The sequence below is a fragment of the Falco biarmicus genome, chromosome 2, assembly GCF_023638135.1.
Source record: "Falco biarmicus isolate bFalBia1 chromosome 2, bFalBia1.pri, whole genome shotgun sequence".
NCBI classification, from domain to species: Eukaryota; Metazoa; Chordata; class Aves; order Falconiformes; family Falconidae; genus Falco; species Falco biarmicus.
The window spans coordinates 55,799,365-55,825,752 of record NC_079289.1 but is presented as its reverse complement, the minus strand read 5'-3'; the positions used below and the strand labels follow the sequence as shown (position 1 = coordinate 55,825,752).

Here is a 26,388-nt window from a genome sequence, read left to right as displayed (position 1 = left end):
CAGAAGCAAATCACAACAGAGGTATTCATTCACTACTTCCCATCGGCAGCCACCCCCAGGACAGCAGGGCTCCATCATGCGTTACGGTTACTCAGGAAGACAAACGCCATCACTCTGAACATCCCCCCTTCCTCCTTCCCCCAGCTGTATACGCTGAGCATGACACCACATGGTATGGGATGTCCCTTTGGTCGGTTGGGGCCAGCTGTCCTGGCTGTGCCCCCTCCCAGCTTCTTATGGCCCCCCAGCCTGCTCGCTGGTGGGGTGCGGTGAGGAGCAGAAAAGGCCCTGGCTCTGTGTCGGCACCGCTCGGCAGTAACAAAAACATCCCTGTGCTATCAGCACTGTTTCCAGCACAAATCCAAAGCATAGCCCCATGCTAGCTACTGTGAGGAAAATTAACTCTATCCCAAGCAAAACCAGCCCGCTTAGTTATAGACTGTCTTGTGTTCATTCTTCACTTTACTTACAATGAAGGGTATTTACTTCATCAACTTTTATTCACTGTTTGCACAAACTAAAGCCTGAAAGAAAATAGCATTGATTTTTTTAATGGTGTAGAAATCTGTAGGAATATTTGACTCGGCAGAATTTTCCCCATTCTCTAATCAAAGCCTGAGAAATTAGTCTCCTGAAATGAAACCTGTGCTCTGCTTTCAGGAAGAAACTCTTTCCTCCTCAGGTATTAGAGAAGAGATTTTGGAGTATGTTTCATGATATGCCTCCAAGTTATCTAATATAACGAGAGGAAGAAGCACTGTAATGACTTCATAAGCATATTTCCTGCTGTACAATCATGTTTGATGAAGTCATAAAACCTGCCTGCCATTCAGTTATCTGTGCAAACATCTTATTTTTGTCTGCATTGCTCTTGCTGTGTTTCAGAACGGATGAATTCATTCAAAAGACGATCCGTGAAAAGTTTGCTCACTGCACAGTGTTGACCATTGCACACCGCTTGAACACCATTATCGACAGTGATAGGATTATGGTAAGACATAACTGCTTAAAATTCTTCACCCTTTTTTTTTTTTTTTCCCCTTAAGAAGAATAAGGCTGTTAGCTTGCTTTTCTTAATTTTGATCCAAAAATGGACAAAGATTTAAGTCATACTGTAGACTTATCCTAGTTAACTTAGTTATCCTAGTTACTGTGATTGGCAACTCAAAAAACTGTAGAAGTAATGACCTGAAAAGACTTCTTACATTGTCTGGCCCTGCGGTTTCCAGCCTGTGAGGCATGAACTCATTGCAGGTGAGGCACAGCAGCAGACCTGAGCAAATAAACTCTGCCAGCACTAGGAGCCTGTGAAGACACACCCGAGAGGCTCTGGCTAGAGTCAGATGGATTCAGTCAGGTTTATTAATTCAGTCTTGGTGGGCTGAGGGAGGCAGTGACAGTAGTTACCAGTCTGGGATGTGTGAGGAGGAAGCGGTAGAGGTTCTGGGGTAGAGACATGGAGGTAAGGAGGCAGCAGCTGCTGTGGGGCAAGGGTGGTGGTGGGAGAAGTGGAACTAGACAGGCAAGATAATGAACATGACCAGCTATCCAAAGCAAGGTTCAAACAGAAAAGATGAAGCACTACCAATCCAGCAGCCTCTGCCATTTTTGTTCCAAAAGAGCAGTGATATACTCTGCCACTGTGAAGTACCCATTCTACCATCTTGTCTGCCCCACAGTGCATTGCACACACATAGAAATTAGGAAATACTTGCTGGTTGTTTTCATAAAGGCAATGGTAGTCTTTGGGCTTTCAGAAAATTGGGCTGGTTTGTGTCCTTGAAATGATGTGCAGCCTTCGGTTTTGCAATTTTCTGCAGTAGAAACAGGAGCCCTTTGCAAACATTTTCTTCACAGCCAGTTAATGAAGGAACTGATGTAGTGGGCAGACCATGTTGTAAGTGGAACTCAAATTTATCTGGGCTTCAAGAAGAAATTACCTTTCACCTCAGTCGTACCATAAAGACATACTTTCTTCAACTTTCATTTTGTGAAAGTGAAGAATGTTAATTCTTTCCGTATTTTTTTTACTAGATGTTCAAAACATTTTAAAATCTGTAATGGAATTACAATGGTTGCCTGAAGTACACAAAATAAAACAGTTGGATCTACTAGGGTGAGTGGTGTTCTGAGGAGTAGAATAGATTGTGACCTGAGTAATTATAGTTTACTTACAAAAAGAGAAACCAGCAGAACTGCCATAAGTAGTCATATAATTGCAAGCATTTAACATATAATAAATAAATATTTTCTTCACTGGTGAATACTTCCCCACAGGTCTAATGGATATGTTGGTGTTTTCTACAACTAAAGTGAACAAAAGATTTGTGAGGAAACAACTGTGACCTAATTAATAGCTGTGTGTATTTGTTAGCTGTCCAAAGGGATTTCTGTGGGTTTTGGTTCATTAACAGCCATTAACATGTTATGCACAGAATGCTCTTTCCATGAAGATATTTTCTTAGTTTTACCTTTAATATCATGCAGTTGTAATGAAAACTGGATGTTTTACTTTACTTTTTTTTGCCAAAAATCATTCAAAGAACAGAAATCATCCTTCTCCCCAAACTGCTCAGTATTATTACCAACTGTATAGCTACTCTACTGCATTTCTAGGGTCTGTACAGTATTCTTAACCTTGTTGTTTCAGTTTAGCCACTGTTAAGATTTCTAGTTTCCTAAAAGTCCATTTATGTTTATATATTGTCTAATAGTCTTTTGTGAATGCCTTTGACCTCTTTAGAGTCTTAAGGAACAGATTTGCAAGAAGATGTGCCTTTGATTCTACAGTCATTAGTAACTCTTAAATATTTTTCATCTTTTTACGTTACTCCATTTTGATCTTACAGATTTCTGTGATTTGGGGGGGAGAGAGGAAGGTCAGAAGCATATAACAAAAAAAAAGGAGGAAACTGACATGTGACCCCTTAACAAACCTGTTTTCTTGAGATCCTTATTCGGTTGTTGATTCTGTTTCTGGACAAATCAGAAATATGATCGCATATTTAGAATGATCAGAGTTATGGCAGGTGTGCTTTTGTTACACTTTTAATTACTTGGTTTGCTCAGGCATGTAACTCCTAGTGGAATTATAGCAGAATTTTGGAAGAATAAGAAAAGTATGTGTCAAAAATGCAAGGAAAAAGAATATCCATTACTTGGTATGATTTAAAACCCTGGTTTTGTTTCTCCTTTAATGGAGACCTTTAGATGGAGTAAGGTCTCCATTCATAAGCCATCCCAGATCTCTGTTGTTTGCTATCATGGTAAGCTTGTTAGAAAATGAGAGAACAACAAAGGTGGAACCCGGCAGTTGGAATATTAACAATTGTCTTTTCACAAATAATGAGTGAAGTTATTTTGCAAACAAATTTTGAGCAAACATGTTCAGCACTCTTAATCACAGAAGTCCAAGCCCATTCCTGAACAAGTGTACGCAGCCTGAACATAACGTAGGGTTTGCCTCCCTTCCCATTGAATCAGATTGAAAGGAACCTCAGGAGGTCTCTGGTCTAACCTCTGCTCAGAGCAGGGTCAGCACTAATTTCAGATCGGCTTGCTCGGGGCTGTTTCTAGTTGGGTCTTGGAAACTTTGAAAGATGGGGTTTCCACAGTCTCTCTGGGCAACCTGCCGCAATGCTTGATTATCTGCCATGAAGTCTTCTTTTCCTTATATCTGGTGGAAGCCTCCCTTCAGTTTATGGCAATTGTTTCTTGTTTTCCTAATGTGTATCTCACTAAAGAGCCTGCTTCTGCCTTCTCAGTAACTTCCTTGTAGGTATGGGAAGATCGCTGTTACATCCCCTGAAGTCATCTGCTCTCCAGGGTGAACAAGCCCTGCTCCAGTCAGCCTCTCCTCACAGGTCAAACACTGCAGTCCACTGACTGCTCTGGTGACCATATTTCAAACTTGCTCCAATTTACCTTCATCTTTCTGGTACTGAGGGGTCAAAACTGGTCACTGTATTCCAGATCTGATCTGATGAGCGCTGAATAAAGCAATTCCCTTGATCTGCTCTCCTGTTGATACCCGTGGTCCAATGCTTGACTCCTGTTTCGCTTACTGAACACCAGGACCCCACCTCCTTTTCAGCACAGCTGATGCCCAGGCAGTTACTCCCCAACTGGTACTGATGCAGGGGGTTATTCCATTCCAGATTCAGGGCTTTGCATCTGTCATTGTTGAGTGTCATGAAATTCATGCTGACCTCTTCCTTTAGCCTGTCTAGATCTAAAGAGTTTTGAATGTCAGCCCTGTCTTAAGCGTATTCTCCAGTTCGGTGTTGTCCACAAGCTTTTGATTTAATTCAATTTAATTGCTGTTTAAAGCAGAACTTCCCAAAAAGAAAATGTTCACCTTTAGCATTAATCCAAACATTTAAAAAAAAAAAAAAACACCAAAAACAAACAGGAAATAATTTTAAGAAAGTCTTGAGAAAATGTCAAGTTGGATGAGTATGGAAATAGGAACTGAACGTGAACTGTTGCATGTCTGCTCACACCCATCATAATAACCGGTTCTATTTTAGAAGAGAAGGAAAGCCTACTGGAAGAGGAAAAAAAGGAAGAACAGAATACATTTTATAGAACTGTAGACAAATCTGGCCTCAGGAGTTGTTTTAATTCTCGTTTGTTCCATTCCCAAAACCATACCTCTGGTTTCATAATCCAGGTCACGCCTTAAGAGTATTTCCATTATATCTGTCTTACTGATAAACACATTTTATCAGAACTTCAAACACTTAAAATCATTGAGGGAAGAGCTGTATTGTGTAACGTGATACTCTCTAACCCAATCACCTCAATGAGTAATGCTACATTGCACTTGCATAGGACCTTTCATCTGGAAATTGTAACGCTCTTTACAAACATTAATTAATTAAACTTCAAACACCTGGGTGAGATAGGGAAGTATCCATACAATCTTTGGAACCAAAGTTGGAAAGACTTGTTAAGTCAGACCATCAAATAATACTGCCATAAAATTATAATCCAGCGGTTTTCAGACTTTTTTTTTTCTCCTTCCCTCTGTGTTGCTCCAGAGTCTCATAGGACACTTTCTCATTCCTTTTTCTTCAATTAGTTTGAGAACCCAAGTTGTAATTCCTCCCATCAGGTGCTAGCAGTACCCGTTTTGGCTCTTTGGCACAGGCAGCCACCCTGTTCCCTGGCAGAAGGGGAGGATGAGATAAATGCTGTAGTTGCCTATTCTGTGATGGCAAATCCTGGTAGAAGCTCAGCTCAGGCTTGCTCCACTGGCACCCTCGTTCCACACAGCTTCCCCACCAGCAGAACAGCTGCTTCCCTGTCCTGTCTTCATCTTAGAGGGCAAGGACCTTTTACGTAAATTGCATCTACAGCCAGGAGCAGCCTGGGGCAGCCAAGAGGCACCACTCCCAAGACTTCGAATAAGATCTCATAAAATCCCCATCACCCATTCCTCCCGCTCCTCTCTGCTTCCTTCTCCAGGTCGAGAAATAAATTTTAGAAAGTGTGTTTTTACAGAAGGGAGAACGGAAACATACAGAAATGAAGACTCACCCAGGGACATGGTGGATCAGTAGCAAAATAAGTATATGCATCTGGCAAGAGCCTGATGCGGTTGTTTGCTCTATATGCTATGCCATGGTCTCTCTATAGGAAAGCCACAGAGCAGTCAAAACTTGTGCATTTTCCAATGACAAGGATGTTTCTCCACAGAGACTTTCCATATCAGTGCAACACTTCTTTGAAATGGAAACTCTTTATGCAAGCAGAACTTGATCTAGTAATTAAAAACTGTCATTCAAATTGGAAGGTTTTGATGAAGAGAAGCATGGGAAGAGATTTGATTTATTTATGGGAAAACCTGTTGTGGTTACATTCTGAAATGACTAATATTCAGGGTAACAATACAATGTACTTCACAGCCAGACTTGAGTTGTTTTTTTTGGTCAATAGAAAATTGCTTCCCACATCTTTCCGGTAAGCCTCCCTCATTCAGTTGTTCTCATTTTTCTGATGTTACATTTACCATGGTGGAACATCTGGGCGTCATAAATCAGGCACCATTTTTCATGTATATGTAACCTCAGCAGGGCAATCAGTCCACCAAGAGTAGGTGTAAACGTCTTGAGAGCAAAGGGGAGGCTCTAGAGAGAGGTCCAGGCAGTTTGCATGGTGAAAGGGCAGTCACCTACAGCTAGACAGAAAATGCTATGCAGTAGACAAGGTCTGAGTGCTTGTCTTGCTCTGGAGATCTGGTATCTGACCCAGTACTGCACATTAGTATCCTTCATCCATCCAGTTGGAGGTGAAGCAATAGCGTTAATAGAGACCTAAGCAAACACGATAGTAATGGCAGTGCTGCCCTTCCTTAGCATGGGGATGATGACAACATTCTTCCAGGAAGTGCACAGATCAGTGCTCTACATTGTCCTCTGTCTCGGGTCCGGATGCGTTGCTCCCCATTCCCGGGAAGATGCCATACCCACCAGCATACACAGGGCAGTCAGGTTAAGGCCAGTCTCCACCCTGCCTTGTGAAGCATTGTGCTGCCAGAAATGCAATCATGGAGCTAAAGGGAGAATAAGCATGAGGGAGTCTGAATCCCAGTGAGAAGCAGAGTTCTTGAAGGAGTGGAGGAGCCCCAGCTGCTCTACTGATACCTTCATGTGAGCCTTCACGGCAGTGGTCCAGCTTCAGATGGAGGTGTAGAGAATGTGGGAAAGGTAGTGGTGGTACACTTGAATTAGTATTACTGAGTTAATGCCATAAAAGCTGCGGTCTGTTGGCTCTTATTTTGGTGGCTTTTGTGCCACTTATATAAATATCACTGCTGGAAAACAAATGTGTGTTACAGGAAATCTTAGACATTCAGTTTATCCGTGAGTCACAAGATAAAGAAATGTTCAGTCCCAGTTGTAGAACAGTTCTTTGTGAAGACTGGGTGTGTTGCCATTAGTGTTGACTCTCACCTTAAGCAGGTACATGTAGGACTGTTTCATTGATGGAACCTGCTGTTAGATACAGGCCCTCAAAGTGCATAAGATGTCTAAGAGAGGCCAGTTGGCAAGACCATAAATTTTTGTGGAGCCTGAGATGGCAAAACAAGAAACTTTGTGAAAAAACAGAAGTAATTACGGCAACATTCAGAGCTGTTGTTCAGTTGTTCAAAATTCTGAAGTAGGAGAACTGCAAGGGTATAAAATGAGTATTAGGTGGGGGTTTTTTGTTTGTTTGGGGGTTTTGTTCTGTAATACAGAGTGGAAAAGGTTTTGACCTTATATTAGCCCAGTATCTGGAATGTGGTGAGATATTATTGCGTATTATACTTGTGCTATTGAAGTTTATTCTGTTAAAAGAATGCAATGGGAGCTTAATGAGGTAATGAAAGCCCAATTTTTGAAACTAGGCACCTAATTCTTATAGAAACCTTAAAGTATGTTGTGGATCTGAATCCAGTAATCCACAGTAAAGTTGCTACATTCCTATTTCTGCACCTGCTGTCATTACTCAGAAGGAACAAACACTAATAAAAGTCTTTTTTTGACTAAGCCTTTGTCTTGAAAATGTGGGCTAGGGAGTATTAGAACTAAACATTATTTTTTATTCAACGTAAGAAAAATCCCATCTGTGCTATGGGACCAAAGTCTTGGGTAAAGAAATGTGAAGATAAGAATACGAAGGATAGTCACAGAAGGAGACCTGCATGTAGCAGAAGATGGAAAATAATGGTGATAGGTGAGATGCTTTGCAGAGGAGAGGTGAAAGAATACTTGGTCTCAGCATACCTGGAGATCAGTATCAGTATCAGTATGTACACAGTGAAAACGTTGCTTGTATACATGTGTTCTGTGACTGGTGAATTGTCTGGATGTTTAGATTTTCAGGATCCAAACAATCCATTGTGAAAAATTAGGAAATATCACTTAACTATAAGAGCTGACGAAATATTTCAGGGAGACTCTTCGGAGTTTTTAAGCAGTTCCACCAGATCTTGTGTGTGATGAATGCCCAACCCACCTACTTGGCTCTTGACTGTATTGGAGCCCATCTGGCCTACTGATGGAGAGCAAAGGCCCTGGGAACCATTAGGTTTCTCCTTTCATTTGGTAACTCAGGACTTGCAAAGTTTCTGCAAGAGCTGAGCATTTAACAAGTGATTTTTCAGAAATTACCAGTTTTGTTTTGAATCTGAACAAAGGCAATTTTCACTGTTCCCAGATCTTCTGAAACTGAGTTGATGTTTAGCGACGCACAAGGGAAAACCAGATCCTTCCATGTTCCTTCTTGGAATTTAATAATTGAGTTCAACAAATATCAACAGTGAAACATAGTTTTCAAAGCTGAGTAGTTTATACATCTTTACCATTAAGAGAAGATACTATATTGGTGTTTAGCCCAGGTTTTGCATAAAATACTGAGCTATGTTCCATGGTCGTGCATCAGAGCAAGTGTTATCAGCTGAGATAGTGTCTATGACAGTTGTAAATATCACAGCTGGCCCAGCTGTCTCTGAAATGAGTCAAAATCCCACTGAGCTTGAAAAGATACTAGGATTGTTGATTCTCTTTGCCAGCTTTAAGTCATTACATGTCAGAACATTGACATCTTTGAGGTCTTAAAAGCTGCTCCCGCTTCAAGAGGGCTGCCCAGCCAGATTCTTCTTTTGCCTGAGTAAAACAACTAATTATTGAGGCAGTACTTCAGCTGGGAGCATTCAAATAAAGATCTGGATTTGAATTACTGCAGGAAGTGAAGCCAATGTCTGATGAACCTTGATTCTGTGAGACATTTGTGTATGAATGTGTTTCCATCAGTATAAGGACAGTTGGATAGTGTTTCTTTAAAGACAATGGTATGGAATCCAGACCATACTAGAAATACTAACATGTCTTTAGAGAATTATTTTTTTCTCTCCCAGAAATACTGTATTACTGTTTAAAAGTAAATTAGCACAGCACATGCTGGTGGCCGATGCTTTGAGCAGAGTTTCTGATAAGGTAAAACTGTGTGCAGGGGCAGCTGAGCCACAAGTTCATTGTCATCAGAAACTGATAAAACCAAGAGACATGCAGAGTCATCTGCAACAATATTCCTTAGCCTCTTGAAATGTATAATGTCCTTGTAGCTTATCTAACTTTCTGAGACCCTAAAAAGTCTTATTAAAGAGTGAGATTTCTTAAACTGAAGTAATATCTTCTATCACCTCAGGACAACATTTGAGCCATTCTGCAATCCCAGTTGAGAAATGTGGCTTTACAGTGGTGGAAACAGTCATTACTGATTGACCAAGGGTGTTTTGTCAGCATGTACAGCTGTTGGGAAGAACTGGCATGAGGTCCCTTTATACTCTGTAAGGGAAAGGTTGAACTTGCACTGGAATACCAGACGTTTTGAGGTGAGGAAACTGAACAATACAAGAAGCATCTGCAGTGACTGGTTAACAGGCTTCTTTCCTCCAAGATAGAGAAGGAGTTAATATTGAATGATTATCGGTAGAATAAGACTCATTATTGCATACATAATTGATATTTTTTCCCACAACATTCTAGCTAGCTTACAGTGGCATGCCATCAGATGGAGTAAAACAAGGTATAGATTTTTAAGCTTCTGCAAGAAAAGTAAAGATAACTCATATGTGGATCAATTTACTAGGCAGCATCACATGCTTGGTTTTCCCTAAATTATAGCTCAAGAATAACTTCAGTTTAAAGAAATCCACTATTTCTGGTTACAAAACAAAATGTCTGAAGTTACCTTTTATTTGAAGTAGGAGAAGGTGGACAGGGGGGTACATGTCAAATCCCAGTGACCAGTGGCAGATTTGGCATTGTTACAGCAAAGTTAAGCTCTGCTGAGGTGAAATATTTGGAAAGTCTGAAAATAATAATTCAGATTATAAGAAGGTGTATGCCCAAGTGTGCTCTGCTTTGTACATTACCTGACACCAAATTTGTCCGGAGTTACTGGTAATTTGTGTAGGAACCCTGAAGGAGCTTGGGGAATGCTTAGATGAAACCTAAAGACTGAAAATAAAAAACAAAAAACCCAAAAGACAGCTAAACAAAGCTTCACCACTAAAAATTAAAAAAAAAAAAGGGGGGGGGGGGGTGCGGGACACAACGTAGAGGGACAGGACGACGACCTTAAAAAGAAAAAAAAAATCACTTTTAAATAGTTCCTGAGTTATATTTGCAGGCTTCTCAATGTTCTTCGATGTTTGCAAACCTGTTTAGATAGGTTGATATTTATAAATGATTCTTTAGAGAAGTATGTACGTGTTTCTGATCTGTTTTGACAAACCGTGGTGAGATTGAAGAGACAGAACATGCTTGCATCTGAACTTAATGCCAACTGGAGTGCAGGCTGTTGACTCTTTCCCACAAAGCTATGTATTGTCTCGAGTAAATATATTTCTTATAATATGATGTAACCAGAAGCATCTCCTGAATATTCTCCTCTTCCCAGGACTTTGTTGAAGATCATCTTGATGTATGCTCTCTGAGGAAAACATTGTTCAAAGTTGTACTCCTAGCAGAGTTTTGAACTTTAATAAAAATTTTGTTGTTTGGTGATGTCTTCTCCAAGTCTAAATTAAATCAGATGTATTCCCTAGGAGATAATTTGCTTGAATTATTTTCCTTTTGAATAGGAAATAAAAACATTTATGATCAACTCTTAAATGTCCCATTTCCCCTCTGGCTTTATGGTGAAGATGAACGTGAATAGGAATACTAGTCATTCCTCAATAATAATTGAAATAAATTCCCATGCCCCCCTCCTCTGTTGGTGAACACTTCCAACCTTGGACTGCTTTTTTTTCCTCAGAGTGTTTTATAACTATTGTTCTCTTTGTTTGTCTGCTTTTGTTGCTGAAAGTTAGAAAATGCAGGATTTAGAACTTTCTTTTTTTCTGTCTATGGATAGCCATAACTACATGGTATTTGTTACAGCGTTTTTTAGGGTCCATGTTCTTTCTCTTTCTGTGGCTAGTGACACTTCTTTTACTTACATTAATCCACAAAGAAGATTTTAAATTCACTTACAGAATTGACGTTTGCTTTTCCAAAGTCCTGTGCAACAGAACAATACAGATTAGTTGCAGGAATCATTAGGAAGAAAATCTGCTGTCCTGGTTCTGCTGCCTAGGTCTCTGCTGGAAAAGTGGCCTATCTTGATGCAGTATCCCCATCATTCATTGTCATTTTTCTCTCTTCTCTTTGTGAAATGGGTCTCTTATTTCTTTTTCACCAATTTATGTTTTTCTTTTTGTCTTCCTTGCTTTTTTGTCATGGTTAATACATTAAACTATGAGGCTATGAAATGGAAATACTGCAAAGTTTGGGGTACTTTGTGGGGGACCTAGGCAAAGTGGAGATAGATACCCTGGTAAGGGTACAGAAGAGGCCGAACAGACAAGTATTTTAGTTGTCTAAATTAGTTGCAAATCTTATATAAATTTAGTTCAACAACATTTTTGTGGCATTGTCAAATAGTCTTGTGCTAGCTGGAGTTAATATAAACAACACATTTAAATGGCTAATACTCCATTTTCACGTTTGTGATTGCAATTGGCAAATTATCCAATTCAAATACTACTTTTCTGTTTCTCTGTCCTTCCCTGCCACATTTTTAATCTCATTCTTCCTATATTATTTTATGCCTCTAAAACAAAGTGCTTTTGAAAATTATGTTGTGTTCTACTCAACATGATGCTTATCATTCTGCAAAAAATCATAGCTGTGATGAGCAGCCATCGCCCCAGACTATTCAATCAGGATGAACCATTAGACGGAGTGGAATTGGGTGGCATGAGAGGATCTTACTGAAGAAGAATGTAGCATTTGAGCCCTGTTTGAACTTAAGATGTCTGAATAGTGCTGCTTGAGTAAGGATAATTTAGATACCTATAAGTAAAGATCAGTTTCACCTTACACAAGGATGTGAGTAAATTCCTTTGAATAAGAATTTTCCTGCATGCTTTCTTTTGCACGATCATCAGCAGCCAATTTTGTAAATTTTGTACTGTCAGAGTTACTCTTCCACCTGAGAAAATCCTGTTGAAGTCATAAGGCTGTGACTACAAATGTAAGAACAGTGCAGGCGAAGCTGCCAATGCAAGACAGTGGAGAATCTGGCCCTGATTTACATATGACTACTTTGGGGTTATATAGCTTTTTTGTGTTTCTTTTTATTTTACTCTGGGCTGTCTTAAGTATTTCACAGACAGTTAACTCCCACAGAATGATTGTGAGTCTTTATTTGGTTTATTTTACAGAGTCAGACCGAGGAGCTGAAAAGTTGAATGATTTGTCCCCCTCTATCAATATCTGTGTTACAGTCTATAATGAAATCCCAGCCTGATTCAGAGTCACGTGCTCCTGCATGTGTCCTCCATATTCACCCTGCTCACCCAATTTTGCCAGCTACAAGCTTCTCGGGCTTTTCTGTATCAAGTTCCACTGGTGCAACTGCCTTGGAATGCATCTGAGTTCGATTAGGTTACTTTGTGCAGCGATAAGCATTGCATGCAAGTTGATAGAAAATATGTGACTGGTAAACACCCAATTCCACCTTTCCTGAATGATTAGCTGGCTTTTTGAAGTCCTAATGATTTTAATTTGGCTTGGAGTCATTGAGTAAGAATATGCAAAACCTTAGCCAAAGTACCTATTTATTTATTTAAATTTTATCAGCACATATTTCTTCAAAGAAGAGTACCTATCTCTTTGTCTAAGCACTTCTTAATAAATGTATAAATATATAAATGTATAACTACCAAGTAAATCAGCTTAAATTTTCTCCATTGTCTCATAGATGACAGCAGTTAGTAGAAACAGCATTTTTCCTTGGTGAATAGGTTTTATAGAGTATTGCTGACTTGTAGGAGTGATATGTCTGTTCAGTTTCATTCTTTATTTTTCATTTCAGATTTTTTAAAATGTAACATGACTTGTTTGTTCTATTTTCATAACACAAGTTTGTTTTAGGTCCCCAAATAAGGATGTGAATAAATTAATGATTTGTTTAAAATGTGAGTGGAATTTTTCCAGACAGAAAAAGTTTTCTCTCCCAGGTTTTCTCGAGAAGAAAGATTGTCCATGTTTGTGGTTGTTTCAGATATTTGCAAAATTAATGTTAAAATTCAAATACCTCAGTGATATAATTTTTTTAACAGAACTCTATTTCTCTGCTGTAGTTATGTACTTGTAAGAAACACATTTAATGAACATACTTTTTGCTTTCCTTCCAAAGGAGTGGTTACATAATCTGGTGCTATGCTGAGGAAAACTTTACTTATTCAAGTCACCAGAGATGTCCTGTATTGTGGCACCCCAATTTAATTGTTACGTTGAACTATATCTGTTAAATAATTTTTTTACATTTTTTAAGAAGCTGTCTTTAGCTGTGACATACTGTAGTATATAAAAGATTGCTGTTAAAACTGTATTTGTAATTAATCCTTAAATACTCTGATCAAATGGGATAGGACTAAGTACACTGAAAAATCAACATGTGCGCAGGTGTACCTTTGCAGATGGAATACTGCATCCATTGTATATTAAATGACTATATATTATGCTCTGCAACATTACTAATATTTTAAAATTTTTCTATGAGCACTTTCTTCAGCTGTATATCAAACGTTATTGGAAATCGGTGGCAGAGGAAAATAGTAGTATAAGCAGAGTTCTCTAAAATACAAGCTTCTGAAAATAGCAAATAACTTTTTTTAGGTTTCTGTGCATACAGTTTATAAAACTATGTGTAATTACGCTGCTGTTGTTGTCTGAGTTATTTTCCATTGAAGTGTCATATACTCAATTGAACCAGATGCAAAAGAGTGGGCACCTTTCCCCTGGTGTTGGGTCCCTGGTATCAAACAAGTCGGCGGTGATCTTGGCAGTGTGTAATTTTCACACCAGTGCAGGCAAAGGGATCAGCTTGGCTATGCTACTTCATTGTGGGTTTTGTCATTAATGGGGGTCCAGGCTGCCTGGAGGTCTGCCAAGCCTTTGGCCATCAGCATTTTTGCATTTTCCTTTAATAATAAAGCAGTTTTCCTTTAAGCAGTTGCACAGGCAAAGTGCATGTTGGAAAGTTTCCTCACAGGACTTTGAATTTGTCTCCAAGCTTTTTGGAGCTTCTTCTTTCAAACAGAAGTTTGCAAACTATTTTTGTTATTTTGGAAGTTGTCCCCATAATACCTTTTATTAATTTCTTTCCTGAAATCAACAGCTCCAGTTTTTAGATTTTTTTTCTTTTTCTTTTTTTTCTTACAACTATGTACACCACAATTATGGTTTGGGTTATGAGTCCTTGAAGTCCCTCGTTGTGGCAATATCTTTTTCAATAGCATGCCATTTTTATTCAGCTTTTTATTTATATAAGGACAAAAATATTTTCTGAACTACTTTGTTTTTTCACATAAATTCTTTCTCTCTTTTTTTTTTAACTTTACTACTCCTACACATGGACTAAAGTATTGAACTTGTAGACTGGTACCCAAATCTCTTTCTTGAGTCAATACCATTAATTTATAAGCCAGTTAAGTATTTGAGTGCATTGCATTTGTCAATGTTGACTTTCCCCTGCTATTGTTTCTCATTTTCTTAGGCTATTTAGGTGTATCTGAATCTCCTCTGGTCTAGACTTACCTACTCATATTTGTGTCATTTGCAGGTTTGTCACTTTTCTGATAACTCCTTTTTCTGATGACTAACACATATGTAGCTACAGCATATGCCAGAATGATGCGATTCCCACCAGTTCCTACCTGTTCAGCCTTCCATTAAGAAAAATGCACTGTTTATTTCTAATCTCTGTTTTCTGTCCAGGTTCTTGAAAAACTCTTGTCCCTTGTAGCACAGCTATTTAGTTACACCAGATACCTTTCTGGAAATCCATATAAACCATTTCTCCTTTAGTTTTCTTGTGGTGCATTAAGAATTGTACCAGATTTGTGAGGTACAGTTCACTTTTGCTAAAATTGTGGAGAACAATTTCTGCCTGTGATCTGTGTCTTCTACTTGTATTTTAATGATTGTTTTACCTGAATTGTTGTCTTATCTCAAAATACATATGCTAGTCTAGAAGTTCCCTGAATGAGTTCCATAAGGCTTTGCAATATGGAAATGCAGGTTTTGGTACCATGCAGTCCTTAAATAGAGTCACTGGTATGAGAATTTTTTCTTAGAAGTTCAGTCAGGTTATTCTTAAGTTTTTCTGATATTTTTGGCTGTATATATTCTCTGTTACTTACTGACTTAATGCCTTTTTAATTTCTCTGTTGTTTTTTCCTTCTTCCTTCCTCTCTTTTGGGTACTTATGTCCTGGTGGCATCTCGTTGTTTTTTGTTTTTGTTTTTTTTTTATGTAGAAAGAGTAGGTTCAGGGGTAAGTGTCTTTCTAATACGTAGTTGGTAGAAACTGATGCAAGAAACTGTTTATCTTTTCAGCAACACCCTCATTTTCTTTAATTACATCTTCACCTCCTCTAATCCAAAAGACCTACTTATTCTCCCTTAACCATCTTGGCGGTTATTGCGTGGTTTTTACCCACAGCTGTTTACTTCAGAGCCCGTTTTAGGCCTCTGTTTCTTTCTTACACAATGAATCTTATAATCTGCTTTGTTTAGTTTCACAAACATTGTATTTCCATATTCTGCATAACTTTGCATTGGATTCCTATAGGTGGAATGGCTGTAGGGCACTCTAAAATTGTACAACAGGTCTATAAACTGAAAAAGTGCTATGCTAGTTTGAAGAAGACGTGTTTCACTTCCAGGATACAAAATCTTAGCACTTGAAGTGCATACATTCCCCTCTTGCTTGTAGTGTCTTAACATTTGGTTTTGAATTTCTTATGTTAATATGTTGGTTTCTGCTGATTTAACAGGTTTTAGATGCAGGAAGACTGAAAGAATACGGTGAACCTTACATTTTGCTGCAAGAACAAGATGGTTTGTTTTACAAAATGGTGCAACAAGTGGGGAAGACTGAAGCAACTTCTCTGATTGAAACAGCAAAACAGGTAATTTTAGAAGAAGGGATGATTCAGTTTGTTTCTGCAGTTTGTTTATCTCAAGTTAGCATATTCCGTGTCACAGTAAGCCTTCCACTAAAGAATCTGTTGGCTTTGCAAGGCAAAACCATCATTTTCAGTGCTTTTTTTAGTGGAATATACACAGGCTTCCAAATAAGTGTATTTATATACCCTGAGTTGAAAGACTGTTTGGATTTCTTGCATCCTTCTGTATGTACACAAAACAGTAAGTGTAAATAATATATGACATACTCACCTGTGCTGGGCATGGATTGTAGAAAAACTTGCTGAAAAACATGTTAGGGCTGCACAGCCCAAAATGTATCTGTTATTTCTATATTTTTAAAAGGGCTCATCCAATTTTAGTTTGAGGTTCAGTACTTGTGCATTATATATGATCTCTGGGGATGTGATCACATTCTTGTACCCTTGCTTAGTTCTGCACATAGGATGAGCAGGGCTCAATTAAGGAGCAGCTGTTGAATGTTTTGTTGCCTCCTTGTTCCCTACAAGGCTCTGTGCCTGATTTACTGCTTACTATTCAAATCCTACTCTGAGTACAGAATTATTAATGTGATTGTGAGCATTCCTCTGGCAATCAAAGTGTTTAACAAACATCAATGGATTAATTTTCATAATATGCCTCTGAGGTGAGGCTATCTCATCTCCACTTTTCAGATGGAAAGCTGAAGCAAAGATAAGGAGATAAAAAAATGACCTGTGATTGAGGAACTCATTTTGACTAGCTTTTGGCTTGATTTCTTTTTTCTTGATAATTTACCACACAGGATGTCCAGAGCAAGGTTTTATTTCTCTCAGTGCCAATGAAGTTTCAGCACTGCTTCAGTTGAGAGTGGCAGTGCTCAGTTTGGCAGCAGCTTGCTTCAAGTCACGTAACTTTACTTGCAGCATGCGAGTAAGGCACTGGTACGAGACAATTTACCAACCTAGGAGAACCTTTTCAAGACAAGAGACAGAGAGGTCTTACTTCTAGCCTTTATGCTGTGCTCTCCTCAAGTTGTTGGAGGTGTGGAGCAGAGCGATTCCAAACCGTTTCCTGGGGAAACAGGATGCCAATAAATAGGAAGCAACATGTAAAGACAGAAACCAAAATGGCAGACACCTGGATATTTCCTAGTAAAAATAGATGCATTTTCAGCAAGTTTGAAAAACATGAAAAAATGTGCAGTTGTGGAGGCTGCATGCTCATGCCTGGATGTTATTTTGCTGGACTTTCTGAAGATTAGGGAAGAGATTTCTGTGTCAATTCATATTCTTAGAATTTTTTTAGAGCTGCTGAAACCTTTTCTTTTTTTTCTTATAAAGAGTTTTTCAAGAGAAGTTCTGCAGCTCAGAGCGTACACTATAAATCCATGTCTGACACTGATTGCAGAACTAAGGAAACAGCTTTGTCCTTAGCTGGACTATGTAATGAGTCCTGCTGTCCTTCTCCATTGCTATACGATATAGCTTCTTATATTTCATTACTAGAAAGGATTGGTTAGCCATGTTTTTTATGGTGTGTATATGACAGTCTAGAGGTTTTATAAATGGTGTTTAAAAGGATAGATTGAAATTCATACAACCAGCATTTGTCTGTAAAGTGAAGGCCAGCTTCCTAAGCCTTGATCCTTGGAATGGCAAGGGGTAAGGCTATCCAGCTGTCCTGGAGACTTAGCCATCTCATTCTCTCTCTCCTTCCATCCCTGCAGCCCTCCCCAATTGCACAATTGCATTCAAAGATAATTCAAAATATATAAAAATAATTGCCTGATGTTACTTGCCCATATACTCATCTGCAGTTACCACATCAATGTTATGTGATTTTGTACAGGAAGGGAAGAGATCCAGGAACCAGTCTCTGCTGAAATGTGGTTTGATGAAAAAGTTTGCTAACTCCCAGGCTAGAAGGCAGATACAAGCTTTAGCATCTGCCAAGAATGCAAAGCATGGTGCTTATCCATGCTCAGCCCAAAAATAAGGGAATCAAGAGACTATATCTCCAGTCAGCAGCTACCCAGAAGCACAGCTATAGTTCCTTCTGTTGGAGGGACTGGGACATTAATTCAAGGGGTTTGTTATTGCCATCCCTTGTGCTTCATACATACTTTCAGAGAAGTTGCTTAGTCAGAATAGCTGATTCCAATGGCTTTTCTTTTTACCCTAGTAAGTCTGTTACATGTATTGCTGTTGGTTTCATACATTCCTGTTGTGGTTACTAAGAACTGTTTTTATGAAGAACAGCTTTTTTTCTGTTGTTGAAAAACAGCATGCTGCACATAAAAAGAAATAGTAATATGACATATATACATACTTTTCAAAAGGCATTACAGTGGGTTGCTAAGTAAAACGGTTTGGAATGTGGCCTTGCTCTGGCAATGACTATTTCATTTCTTGCATTTTGGACCTGAATCTTGTGCAGAACAAGCTTGTACCAAGAGCTTCTTTCAGTAAGGTGGGACTTCATATGCATTTTTTGGAATAGTATGGATTCTGCATATATCCTTTAAGGGCAAATGAAGTGGGACTACACATCTTAAACTGGAAGACTAACTTGGACATCTTTGAAGAAACCTTATTTTCAAAAAACTCTCATGGCCATCTTAGCTAAACATTGCAAGTTCAAGCTATTGCTGGAACCTTAGCTCAGGCTTCTGAACTGATCCAGCGCTGCTATTTGTCGGTCTCTCTTGGTCACTCGGTATCCCCATTTTTTGAGCAAATGTCAAAGAAAACAATGCAGGCGTAGCTCAAATTGGAGACCTCTGAGTATATGTTAACTAGCCCATGAGCCAGACTGCAATAGAATTGTGCTTAGCATGTGTTTTTGTCTTCGCTTAAAGAAGCTTTTAGGAGAAAATGCTATGGGAAAGTGAGAAACAGTCATCAGGCAGTTAAAAAGGAAAAGAAGTGCTCAGTTATTCAGATAAACAAAAGTGGGTGTATTCTCCGTGCTTTTGGCAGCATTGAGAGAGGCTTTTCCGCAAGGTTTGGTGGCATCAGGATAGGGCTGGTTCTCTGTCAATCAATTTTTGAGTACTTTGAGGGGAAAATAAGGGTTATTTTCTTTTATTTTAAAGCTATGACAGATGTGTAAATATTAAAATACTAGGTGTTATCTCACCTCAGTGATTACTTTTAAAAAGGTTGCAGCTCTCTTGGCAGTGGAAGAAACTTGTATAAAGAGTTGGGCATTTAATATCTTGAGGGATTGGGCTCAGGGGAAGAATTGCAATGAGACAGTTGAAAAGCAGCTGCCATTTCATTACGTCTCTCGTAATGTGCCAAGGTTTTCTATTAACTTTCCATTAGAAAAAAATTCGCATTCAAAAGCTGCATTAAAAGTATGCCAAAGTTTTGTTTTAAACCAGGAACGGGATGGGAATACACAACTGGGGCTGCTGTCTCCACAGCATGTGTGGAGGCAGGCGCCTGATTAACTTTCCTCTGTTGCATCTGATCGTGGCTGGTTACTGCGGAATGCCTCTTAGCAGGACTTCCAATTCTTTTGTTGATTCAAATCAGACCTTAATATTCTTTGAAACTTGTAAAGATGCATATATCCTGCGTTAGCATGTGTGCACAAAAGACTACAGTGGTACTTACAGGAATGTTTTTATAGAATTACTATTTCTTTTTTGTCCCGCATGTCTTATACGTGTATTCATATATATGAAAAGGACATTATTATCAAACAAACTGAACTTTGTTGACAACACTCAAATATAAATTGGAGAAATGTTTCATAAGCCATAGTCAAAGCAGTCTGACTATGAGACCTAACTCGTGACATGTGTCAGCTTCAGAAAGATAGTGTATTTTCTGTTTTTAAAGACTCAAACAAAAATTTTCACATTCTTCTTTGAAAAAATTGCATTTGAAGTCCTTTTTTCACCCAAACACATTTTTAGATAAGAGCACACAAGTCTTGACATTATTTCATTTTGTTATGCGCATCTGTCAGGGAACAGAGATATGATACAGCTACTAAAAACTGATGATTGTGGAACAGTGAAACTTGACAGCATTTCATTTCCTTTATGTTCTGATTATACATTTATCAGGAAACCTGTATCTCTTCTAGTTGAGCTAGAAATTGGTAGAATTCAGGAACTCAAAGGCTTGGCAAAGAACTGTCCTATTATTTGGTATCATCTTACATTTTAGAGAAGTTGCTTGGTTGAGTCATTGTTAAAGCTTTTGCTTCTTCTTTCATTATTGTGGTTCACTATCCAGAGATCACATTTCTATAGGCCCTATAACTGCTCTGCAGCACAAATTAAACGCTGGGATATTTCATACATGTACCTCGAAGTTTCAATGGTTGTCAATCATAGTTTGTAAAATATAGGGATTACAACCTGATATTAACATCCAAATCCATTGTGTTCATTTTATGTGTGAAAATGAGAAACCCTTGTGCAGACGCAAGATTTCACAGCTTCTTTGTCATCCTGTTTTTAATTTATCTCCATGTTTTGAGCTAGTAAAATGATTTTACTTATCAGTTTAATGTAAAGTGATAAAACGTATCTATTTATCTGAATTACCAGAATTTGAGTGAATCTACAGGTTGTGTGGGATTTTTCTCACGCTTTGTTATAATGTAAAATCGTATAGTAATTTTACTAATTTCTCAGTGACACACAGTTACTGAATGCCACTAACCTGAACTTCCTGTTGGGATTCCTTAAGGACATGTGTTTATCTCTGCTGTATTTATCTCCAGAAATTTTATTTGAAACTAAAAGGTGTTTGATGCATAATTACTCACAGAATCTGATATTTTTCCTAGGTGTACTTCAGCAAGAATTACCCAGAAGTTGTTCAGAATGGTCAACTTGCCACAGACTCCTCCTTGGATCCTTCCTCAGGATTATGCATAACTGAAACTGCACTGTGATTCCTAATAACCTTAACTGTTTTCCAGAGAATGTAAACCTGAGATCATCTAAACTCAGTGACAATGTTTGCAAATGTCAACAGGAGAGGAAAAGGAGGGGGCGATTCTTTGCACTGGACTTCCTTCCTATTTAATACTAAGAAGAAAATTTTTACTGTCCCTCTTTCTTTAATTTCAGTGCAATATGTTTTCCTTTCCAACTAATTATGTTTGTATTGCTAAGGAAATTAGGCAGACTCAGTTTTTATTTGAAATTTTATTTAAAAAACAGGTGCAGGACACCTAACAGGTCTAGGGTGCATATTTGGAGCTTATTAACAAAAAAAAAAACACCACAAAACAAAACAAACAAACAAACAAAAAATGTGTCCTTTTTCTCTTTTGGAAATCCTTTGAGAGCGAGCAAAACCAAAATTTTGTCTGTGCCACTTTAGAACAACAGCTATGTCTAAACAGCAGATTCAGTAGTGTACAACTTAGTGGTCTAGTGCAACTGTCTTTCTGCCTGTCATAAGTAGCTATGCAGGTTGTTAGAAAAAAAATTGAACGAGCCAAAACTGCGTTTTCTTTTTGATAGCAAAAAGTACTATATACTTATTTTTTTGATAAGTAATTCAAATAATGCTGTTCAAGATGAACGTAAATATTAGTTTTATTTTGCTAAAATCCAAATGCTGAAAAATCAGTCTCGATCTTCTATACTTTAGAAGGAAATTACCACATTTGCACTGAAGAAATATTTAAATAATTTAACATACATTCCTCTTTTTATCCGGCTTATCAAAGAAAAAAAGGTATTAAAATAACTTGAGGAAATGTTTGAATGACATGTCATTATACCTAAATACCATGTAGTACAAAGTTATCTTCAACACAACACATTGAAATGTATACATTATTTGCATTTATTGTGCCTTAATATTTGTGCCTTCAAGCCAAAGCTGTAACTGCAGGGTACACAACAAATTCATTAAATATATGTTAAAAATATGTAACCTTAGTATATTTAAAGTTTTGCATCAGGGGTTCTGTTGAACTTGAGCTGTTTGAAGTTACCGTCCTACCAGAATAGGTAGGAAAGTACAACCTGTAGTTTTGAATGGCTGTTGCTGATAGAGAAATGCAGTGAGAGAGAAAGGTTTGGTATTCGTAAGTTATGTCCTGATTCAGCAAAGCACTTTAACACAAAGGCACTATTCCCATTTTTATTTATTTTTTTTTAATCAAGCAAGTGCTGTGCTGCTTCAGATTTTTTCCTGTTTAGTGAGATACCTACTCTTTGAGGTCCAGTAGAAAGTAAATCTCTTCATCTTACTATTTAAAGGGCACAGTAGAGACTAAAAGGCAAAAGCTCTCTTCAGAACATGGAAAATACTGTGCTTTTTAAAAAATACTGAAGATACTTGCTATTACCTTCATAAGACAAATGTTATTTACACAGCGTTCACCCAGTGGTCTAAAAGTATAGCAAACACAAATGTATCTCCTTTCAAGCAGTTCTGCCAGCAAATAACCGATTCAAATACAAAATTACTCGCTGCTTGTCCAGAAGTCAAATGAAGCCAAAGCCTGTGCTTTAGCACAAGGGCTCATCTAGAAGGACTTTGTCTCCCAGTGGTGAGAGGCAGAATCCTCATTCCCGTGTTGCAGCACCTTCCCTGCCTTGAGGCTTGCCGTCCTGCCATGAGATCCCCAGGGGGAGGGGAGGACCTCTTACTAACTGCAGTGCCACCAGCCAGCTTCCCCTTGTAGCGGGGAGAACAACCATCAGGCATCCAGTTTTCTGGTAACATCCTCCTCCGTCGTTAGCAGGAAGTTACAAAATTAAATGCTCTTGTCCCTAGCTTGGTTTTGTCAGGTTCTGACAGTTCTTCTGTGGCGTGTAGCACCTTACACTGTAACAAATCCCACAGAGATCAGTGGAACTGAACTTCATGCAGTGATGCACAACATGAGGCTTGTGCTACATCTGGTGCTAAATAGCAGCCGGTCAGGGATGGCTACCTGTCCCCAAAGCCACGAGGCACAGATTGGCTCCTGTGAGCAGAACTTGTGGCTAATCCTTAGAGCACACCAGCCACATCCACTTTTCTGTATCACTTGGCCCTTGGCCTTCTCTGGGCTCATGCAGTCCACTTACGGACCTAGCACACGATTATCATCTGGCATGTTTTGTTGTGGCTTCCTTTTCAATTCAAATTCTCTGAAATAAGGATAGGGCTGTTCTGCAGCTCAGTACAGTGGTGTTTGTACTGCACAGGAATGTGAAGACTTGGAGAAGTGTTTGAGCGCGTAAGTCACATGGGATAACACTGAGGGACTGTGTAGCATGAAGAAAGTTCAATCTTGCATGGTCTTGTCTGTAACTGCCTTTTTGGAAGGGATCCATGGTGTGAACCATGTCCGGACTCCGCTCAAGCTTTGTCATGGAGAGACGTGGCTGGAGTGGTCCAAAGCAGAGCTAGGGTGAGCTGACCAGTAAGGTAATGCAGACGCTTCGTGGAGCCTGGTGTCTGAGCTCATTTGTTTACCTTTTTTACTGAGCAGTGTGGACATATCCAGAGTCTAACTGTGTTTTACAATAGTGAATTATTTTTATTTCTAAATATTTAGTTCTTACAAGAGAGTAAATATGAAGTATAATACACTGAGACTTTTAAATACTCTAAGAGAACAGTATGTTCTCCTGACCATATACCTTGAGTTTATATTTTTTTATCAGAACCAGGGAGATATGCATGTGTAAACCAAGGGTATAATTACAGTTTTAGTTCATTTCAGCTCTGAAATGAATCTATGGTAAGTTACATTTCAGAGCAGAGCTCCAAAACGCTGGCTGCTGCAGACTCACTGGTATGAGACCCTGACAGATCTAGCTATCAGTCTATAAGCTAGAATTAATTTGATCCTGTAGCTTTTTGAATGCGCACAAAAATGTTAGGTATCTCTGAAAATGCTGATTCCACTTCTTTACATGTTTTGGCAGGACATTGCTAACTGCAGGTATCAAATATCAATACAAGAGAAAACAAATTTTTTACAGTGTCACACTTGAAAGCCACAAATTGCTGGGTAGAACAACTGATAGCAAGTCATTTGTGTCTGTCGTTGGCATTATGTCATCTTTTTAGTTTAACAATAATGTTTTAATCTTGAAATTGTTTTTTAGGTTCTTTTGTTGGTTTTGTTGTTGATAGTTCTTTTGTTTAGATGACTGTTGGTTAAGATTGACTGACCCATTTGATTTCAGCTGAGTAAGAAAATGTGATGTACCTGAATGGCGAAACTCAGATCAGGGATGAGAAAGACCTTCCTTCGGTGAAAGTCTTGGTCTGTTGAATGGATGAATTATCTTTCCAGCAAGGTGTTTTATGTTTCCTTTTAAAGAAAAGTTCAAATAGTTCTATCCTTCCACTTTGAAAATGTTCATGCTTTACTGGGAAATAGTAAAGCTGATTACTATAAGCTACATTCCTTCCTGGGGATCTTGGAAAAAGAACTCAGTCTTCTGAGTTATTCAAGCCTTTTAAAATATTTCTTCACCATGAGGTGCCTTAATGTATTCCAGAGTCTTATTTCTAATAAACACAATTTTATACAGTAATACTGAAAATCATCAGTTACAGAACTGTTGTTTGTTTGGTGTAAAAGACCAGGAACAGCCTCTGCTTCTGATCTTAAGAATTGTTCTTCAGACATCCATTTTGGTGTATCTTTGCTCCATCCCTCCTCAAAAGGCCACTGGGAGAGTCAAAACCAACACACTTCTCAGCGATAGGTTATCTCATGTTTTGCTTATTTTAAGGGTAAAATTCTCTTGAGTGAACTGAACCAGAGCTCGTTTGCCAGATAGGCGTAATCTTCTGCAATTCCATTACTGCTGCCCTTTGGAAGAGGGAGGACCTTCTTGTGACCAACATCAGTAATGCTGGTTACTTAAGGGGTAATGACTGTTTCTTTTAACCTTCCCAATACATGTTTAAAATAAGATTGCAGAGAGAATCAGAAAGGGACGAAAGAACCAAACGTTACAGAATTTTTCCTGGAAATGCTGCTTTTTGTGTTAATCTGACCTTTTGGAATATCTCACTTTAAAGTTTGCCTGTTTGTTGCAGGGGGAGGCGGGGAGAGAAAGAGTTGAAATCACTTATTTCCTGTCATGGTGATGAGCATCTGGCAGAAGAATGTGGCTTCCTATATATGTTTTACATTGTGTAACAACGCACTGCTTTTTCATCATTTTAACTCTGGTTGTGTTTTGGTTTGGTTTTTGCATTTATGTAATTTGATTTTGGTATTGCTATGGAATGATTTATTTTGTTGATGTTCACGTGACAACTCCTGTCATACAATAAAAGGTGTTTCTCAGAAGCGTGCCGAAGTCTGTCATCATTGCAAATGTGTAAGTAAAGGCAGAAATGCCAGCCGGAGCTGAGTCAGATAGCGCCTGAAGTCCCCAAACACCTCTTGGTGGCATCGCCAACTCCCAAGAGCTGAAAATCCTCCATTTGGAGGTACAACACAAGATAACACATTCCAGCTTGGGTTTACTGGTGGATCTGTGATCTGAGATCTCTCAGACCGTGCTAGCAAATTTTTTTGCTTCAATGACAAGGGCTATAAAGTAATCCAAATAGCTTTTTAAAACCTGTGACGGAAGAACCACTGCAGTTGCACAAGTGCAAGGCTGGATATAGTCTCTGCCTCAAGCAGCTGGCAAGCTCAGTGGACTGGGCAGCTGAAAGGTGGAAGGTTAATGGATGCGGAAGCGAAATGGGTTAGCAGCACAACTCCAAAATCTGGTGTCAGCTCTCAATCCTGTACTTCTGTCTGATGAGTTTGTTGTTTAATTTTAACAAGGCATTTTGAAACTGCTCATTTTTGAAAACTGCGTAAAGTTTCTCCCTGTGTCTACCAACTGTCTCAGGCACTTAAATCTACTGTTTTGATGCAGGTTTTTAGTACAAGATGAATTTGTCAGTAATCCCCCAGTGCAGCAAATTCCAGGACCTGATGCAATACAAACTGTAATCTGTCCTTTTATAACATAATGCTGGAATATGTGTTAAAAAATTATGATGTTTCTACCAAAAGTCTACCTCACAACCACCGTGCAGCTATCTTGATTGCCTGTAAGTGAATTTGGCATAGGTTGTCGCAGCACAAGTCACTTACAGTATGTGCAGTACCCTCCTGGAGCACGCACTTGCTGAATATGTGTGCTCCCATGTTAATGCAGCAATTCTCTCTTGGAAATAGGTGAGGTAGATTTCTTTGCTTGCCTTAAAGAGAGCTGCTGATAAATAGCAAAGCCAAAGATGTGTTTTATGAATTTTACCACAAAACAAGAATGAATTTCATAAAGTCAGTGTATGAAAGTGGTGCATGGATTTGGAATAATGTATAAAAAATTAGGGCCATGCTCTGACCTCTGCGATCAAGTTTCCACTGTCTGC

At 38.7% G+C, this 26,388-nt stretch overlaps 1 protein-coding gene across 1 annotated transcript in view; it reads left to right on the top strand.

The window, feature by feature from the left end:
- Nucleotides 1-25,303, top strand: part of ABCC4 (ATP binding cassette subfamily C member 4) — a 163,708-nt gene extending 138,405 nt beyond the window's left edge. The window contains exons 29-31 of the mRNA XM_056327964.1: nt 886-991; nt 15,883-16,017; nt 20,825-25,303. Coding sequence (XP_056183939.1) covers nt 886-991; nt 15,883-16,017; nt 20,825-20,932 — 349 coding nt within the window. The 3' untranslated portion in view covers nt 20,933-25,303. The remainder of the gene's footprint in view (nt 1-885; nt 992-15,882; nt 16,018-20,824) is intronic.
- The last annotated feature ends 1,085 nt before the right edge of the window (nt 25,304-26,388 follow it).